At 39.9% G+C, this 6,075-nt stretch overlaps 1 protein-coding gene across 1 annotated transcript in view; it reads right to left on the bottom strand.

The window, feature by feature from the left end:
- Window positions 1–6,075, bottom strand: part of KIAA1211 (KIAA1211 ortholog) — a 55,018-nt gene that overhangs the window by 4,222 nt on the left and 44,721 nt on the right. Inside the window, exons 9-11 of the mRNA XM_027885541.1 lie at window positions 4,593–5,969; window positions 2,912–3,102; window positions 1,687–1,852 (exon numbers count right to left, since the gene is read on the bottom strand). Coding sequence (XP_027741342.1) covers window positions 1,687–1,852; window positions 2,912–3,102; window positions 4,593–5,969 — 1,734 coding nt within the window. The remainder of the gene's footprint in view (window positions 1–1,686; window positions 1,853–2,911; window positions 3,103–4,592; window positions 5,970–6,075) is intronic.

Here is a 6,075-nt window from a genome sequence, read left to right as displayed (position 1 = left end):
GTAGATGGACACTTTGAAAAGTTAATTATTTTAAATGCTACGGTAATTTATGCTATTTTAAAGGTTAGACACTCTTATCGGTTCCGGTTGTACAAAACTGAAGTGCAAGTCTGAAATACACCTTTAAGTTTTGGGTGTTTTTAATGTCCTTAAAGGAGGACTCAACAAACTCATTTTAAACATGTCCTAGGCTGGTCTTCTGTCTTAAATGCTCTTCTAACTGTGGGAAACCCAAATTGGTCTTGTCTTCTATAATAAACATATACTTATATATAGATATTTGTGTAGTTGCTAATGGCTGCCTGGTTCCAAATGTAGCCAGTAATCACAGGGAGATCCAGTCTCTGTTACCTTTAGGGCCAGTAGAGCTGTTTCACTTTAGGTAATTGAAAATTGGTAATTCCTCCTCAGTTTCCCCCTGAACTCTCATTCTAGTGCAGAGAGACTGATCTTGGAGAATTGGGTTTTGACCCTTCTTTGGTCTAATTTGGCATCATCTGTTGTGCTGGAGTTCGATTTCTGCTAGAATTGACCATGTTTGGCATAACATCAGATGGTTTGGGTTGGAAGGGACCTTTAAAGGCCAACCTTAGTCCAACCCAAGATGTTGCAAATTCTCAGGGATATCTGCTGTGGTGTGCAGCTGCAGTGTGAACATCCCAGCTGCTGAACAACTGAATATAGACAGGCAGAGGGGTTATTCAGCTTGGGACAGTCTGCAGTGTAGGAGGAGCACTGGTTTATCCTTTACTGTTACAAATCAGATAAACGAATCACCTCATTGCTTTCAAAACTTGCATTCCGTAGTTCCCTGGTTTGGAGTGGTACTGACTAGATGCAACTGATACATGTATTTACTTTCAAAGAAGCCCATGATACTTACTCTGCAACTTTTAAAAAGGTTTCTTCAACGCCTATCTGTACTCTTCTCCAAAACCTTTAGCCTAGGAATACTGTTAGCTAGAGAAATATTAGGCAAGTTTCTATTTCAACAATCACCTTATACCACCCCAAATATTATGCCCTGTGGAATATTTTCAGCTTAACTGGAGTGACAGATAAAGCAGTAGGTTCTGGTTCCAACCTTCCATACCAAATATTTGACTGGTAACAGGCTAGCTTCAACTTTAATTTTTGCATTTTTCAATGAAATGAGAATACTCATTTCCAGTACTGTGGGGTGAATACTTCTCCTTGACAAACTGGGAGGTGTGAGAACACAATATGCTCATTTCCTACACAAATACATTTTGTAGAAGTTAAATATCATTCCCCTGCTGTGCTAACCCCAACCTAAAGGCAAAAGAGTACTGCAATTTCAATTTACAATAAATCAGATCCCTCTAATGTGCATTAGTCATGTTCCAAAAATACTGTTGGGTACAGTTTTGGGAGACAGCCTAATTTTGTTAACTTGAACTGGGGCAAAACTAAGGAACTGCAGTAGTGCAGCCTTAATAACCTGGGGAACCTGCTAAAAACCTTTTAAAATTGTGTATTTCTAGCATACAGGCCAGCACATCAGACGGGGACAAGTTGTGTTGTTCTGTGCTGAAAGCAAATTAATTTGTAATTCTAGGGCTAATATATAAGAGGGAAAAAATAATGCGTTCACTTTCTCCAAAACATGCAATACCATTTCTGAAGTGCATTATTCCTAGAGTGGTTCTCAACCTCTCACTGTACCTGTCACAGAAGTTGGAAGAGTGTTTGACTTCTTTAGCTGCTCCCTTCTTTCTAGTCTTGACACAGCAGTCTCAGTTTTCTTCTCCCCTTCTTGAGTTGTAGATTTCTGCAGTGTGCTTGTTTTGCTGCTGCTGCTTTTGTTATCTGTCTGATTACTTACAGCAGCCTAGAACAGGGAAGGAGAACTGCTAAATGCAAAACAGTCTCTCATGTGATGGCTACAAATTTGAAATGACACACTTGGTTCTTTCGTTCATCATGTGGCCTTTCTTTAACCTTCATTTTTGGCAAAGGATCACAACACTGATACTTCTAGAACCAACAGTTATTAGAAACTGTAAAAAAAAAAACCACCACAAAGTTAAATTTGTCATGTTGTCATTTCAGTCAGAATACCGAACAATTTGAGCCAGCCCTGCCTGTTAAATACAGCACTGAAACACACTGTGCATCTGTGGGCAACTTCACACACACTGGTTTTCTTCTACCAGTTGCCTATATCAGTGGTTGTGCATGTATCCATCAGAAATTTGAGTCTCATAACAAACATCAAAATATATTTAGTTATCCACATAATCTCCCTTTTTACCATCTGTGGTATCTATATACAGCATCACTGTTTGCGTAGCATCACTTTGGTGCTGTAAGTGGAAGTGCTTTCCTTACTAACATGGAGAATACATAACTATTTGGAGAATAGGGGAGAAGTGATACTTGAATTCAGTGCCTGCATAAGGCATTTGGATGTATCACGTGATTGTTTATTTCTTTCATCTATCTGTATTTTATCCAAATAATATATGTTACAATAAAAATAAATTCAGACTTACTAATATTCACCTATAAAGGTGTATTTCAACTGTTATTCCCCAAGCATTAAAGGTTAACATCTTATTTACTCAAGCCCTAAAAGAGCCACGTTGCACACAATTTTTCTGTTCCATCACCTGCACAGTTGTGCTTATGATTGTCATTTTCTACCACCTGATATCATCAAAGTTTACACTAAAATTGTCACACTGTTGTGAAATTTTTTTTCCTGGAGGTCTTGGTTTTGCAAAAGCAAACTCCAGGCTTTCAGACTACTTTTTACTCACTGTCATTTTAGCTTTTATTAAGTCTTACAAATGAAGCATTAAAAAAAATGCTCCACATAACAAAATTAGCTAACAGTTTCATCATGGTGTCAGTATTTTTAATAGGCAGGTTCCTAAAGATTGCTTACATTTTCTTTAGCCAGCTTCTCTGCTTGCTTTGCCTCTCTGGCTTGTCTCCTCTCTTCCCTTGTGGCTTGCTGCTCACGAAATCCCTTTTGCTTTTGCAGCGCTAATGTAATCCAAAGCGGTTGTGAAGTTTCCACTTTTTCCATCAATTTAGAGCCATCTAAAGAGTGCCTGCTCTGGAGGACAGGCTTTTCTGAAAGAAAGCATGACAAGAATTGATTGAATAATGCACATCTCTTGTCTCAAAGAAACCTACAGGACTTTTGTACCTTGTAGAAACACTGGAGCTAAGCCCATTGAATGTTATGTCAGTCACAGACCCTCGTGGACTGCATGGCAAAGCCTGAAACAGATCTTATGCCTCAGGAATAAGACCTAATTTGACACACTCATACAGCTGTCAAAATGTATCTTTTTTTTCTTTTTTTTTTCTTTTTTTTTTTTTTTTTTGGTGAAAAAGCCTACTCCAGACTTGCAGCCTTATTTATTACAAATATTTGCACTGTGTGGGATATTTGGTGAAAGTGATATCTTTACCTTGATTTTTTATAACTGATGAAAGGGATCCAGCCACTACATACTGCAGCTCCCTGGTTTTTCAGCCATAATTAAGGGAAGAAGAGTGTCTGAACTACACACAAAAGAAGGGGACTAAAATTACCTAGTGCTGTAAATTCAGTCTCTGTTATAAAAGCTTTTTTTTTTTTAAATTGGCACTTGAGCATTTGACTTTCTGCACTCTGCGTGGAGCTGGAGCATCCAGTATAGAACTGTGAGTGTCAGGGAGCAGCACTGGGGTGCAAAGGTGCTTCTGCAGAGCTCAGTGAGCACAGAAACCCTCAGCTGGCCCAGACCCTGCTCTCCCAGCCAGTAGCTGTGCGTCCAACTAGTTTCCATAAATCTTCATTTTAAAAAAAATGGAATTCAAAAGAAAAAGCGTAAAAAAATTGTTTAAAAAAAAAAAAAAAAGGGCAGTTCCACTGAGAAGTGGCTTTAGAGGTGTCCTGATGCTTGCAAAATTCAAGAATGAAAAAAAGTTAGGATTTCCCAATGAAATGCTTAATTCTTTTGGGTGCCCTTATGCTGAAAGAATGATTTTCTTTCTTGTACAGAATACTACTTCAGGACACAGGGGCTTTCAGCCCTTCTTTAAAGAGGCATTATGACTACTGTAATTGTTTCTACTACTGAAGAGTAGCTCTGAAACGCAGAGTCCCGTGCTCAGCTATACTGGGTTAGAAAGAGAATTTGCCCAGGATAAGGGAACCTAAATCTTAACGTTTTTTAAACCAGGTAACAGTACCCTAAAAATTAAAACCAATAGAGTGTAAATTTTAAAAGTTACACCTCTGCTCTGCTGACATCATTACATGTGGACCACAGAGTCCATCCCCTGACTAACCAGGTAACATCTCTAGAAGGAAACACACACTTCTGTTACTTCCCTGAAATTAACTTTCTCAAGCAGGTTGCACTGGTCACACTGAGTTTGTGCGTTTCTGAATTAAATTGTGGGGATAGGAATCCCCACTCACTCAGACAACCCTAAGCAAAGTAGTAGTCCTCCACAAATAACGTGCTAGGTAAAAATTATAGCTTAAGACCAAATGTCTTCTTCTGGACTTTAAACATCTCATTTTGGAAATGCAGACAATAGCTAAATACGCTTTGAAAAATACATACCTTTCTTCAATGGCTCAGGCTTTTTGTCATTTTTTTCTCTCCATGGAATACTTAGAGATGGGAAAAATGACTTCTTTTCTTTGACTTCTTCCTCTTCATTTTTGTACTCATCGGATGGTGTGGGGTGCACTGGATTTGCTCTGTCCTCTTTTCTCCAGCCACCATCTGATTCAGCTTTAACCACCCTCTGCCCCAGTGTTTCAGATAGGTTTGATCTGTTCATTTTAGAGAGAGGAGATGGTGGTGGGGTTTGGCTGGTGGGTTTTGGAGCTAAAGCAGGTTTCTGTGGGACCACTGACTTGCACGCTGGTTTCTCATGAGCGAGTAAAGCACTCTGGCCAGTGGCTGGTGGGATCACTGGTATGCCCACTGGCTGTGAAAACTCAATCACAGTAACTGAAGAGTCTTTTAAATTACCAGGGACATTTGCTCTCCCCACATTAGGGGATGTACTCTCTTGTGGAGCAAAAACAGCGGATTCTTTCTCACCTTCTGTTGAGGTGAGTGGGTCAGGCACACCATCAAAACTGTCTCCTGCACTGTATCTTTTCTTTTTCCTTTGCTCTGCCTGTTGATCATAATGGAAACGTAAAGAGTAGTTTGTCCTTCTTAACTTTATCCCAAAAGGAGAAACATTTTCTTCTCCATTTGGTGATGGTTTATCTGCTTTTTTTGTGCTGTTATTTTGCTGATTTTCCAGAGCACTGGGAAGTTCTGGCTTAGATAATTCTTTACCTGGAGAATGAGGAAAACTTGGAACAAGGAAAGATGGAAGATCTTTTGCAAATTTACAGCCTTCTGTATTGTCTGTCACTTCACTATGGGTTTCCATTTTCTCCTTAGCCTTTTCAGCTGAATTATCCTTAAAAGTGGTAGCCATGTCCTTCAAATCAGCGGATGAGCCAGTGTTTCTCCCCACAGCCTTTTCATTGCCTTTTGCAACACTTACATTCTCAGGGTCTGAATTGGTTTTTGAAACTTCTGAAAATTTCTGCCATGCTGGTGTTATTGAGAACTTTGCATTTGCAGAAAGGGTTTTCCTTAAATTGCCATGGGGAGCACCCCGTCCTCGGGGCGTCCAGTCGTCACTGTGCCTGCAGACACTAACTCGGTCTCTCTCATTATATTTGTTGTTTTCTGCATTCTTTAGTATTCTGGAGCGAATAGAGGCCCACTCAGCTAGTACAGCCTGGTTGTTCAATGTCTCTTGAGCTTGTTTAATTTTACTGCTGCTAGGTTTGGTATCCTGTTTTTTTTTCAGGGACTTCTCCGGTGAAGGAATTTCCACAGTTTTCCTCTCTTCCGTTAAGCCAAGTAATGATTTGCAAGCCGTGTCCTTAATCTGGTTCAGGTTAACTGCTGTGCCACACAGCTGTGCTCCAGTAACCAAAATAGCTGTGTGTGGTACACACGCAGATGACGGGAGGGTATGAGAGCCCTTACTGATCGTGTGCACCCTGCAGTCTTTGACAGATGGAGAAGA

The sequence above is a fragment of the Empidonax traillii genome, unplaced genomic scaffold (assembly GCF_003031625.1).
Source record: "Empidonax traillii isolate 1590-97213 ecotype Southwest subspecies unplaced genomic scaffold, ASM303162v1 scaffold167:size2001844, whole genome shotgun sequence".
Taxonomy (NCBI): domain Eukaryota; kingdom Metazoa; phylum Chordata; class Aves; order Passeriformes; family Tyrannidae; genus Empidonax; species Empidonax traillii.
The sequence above is the reverse complement of the archived record's forward strand: the minus strand, read 5'-3'. Positions and strand labels throughout refer to the sequence as shown.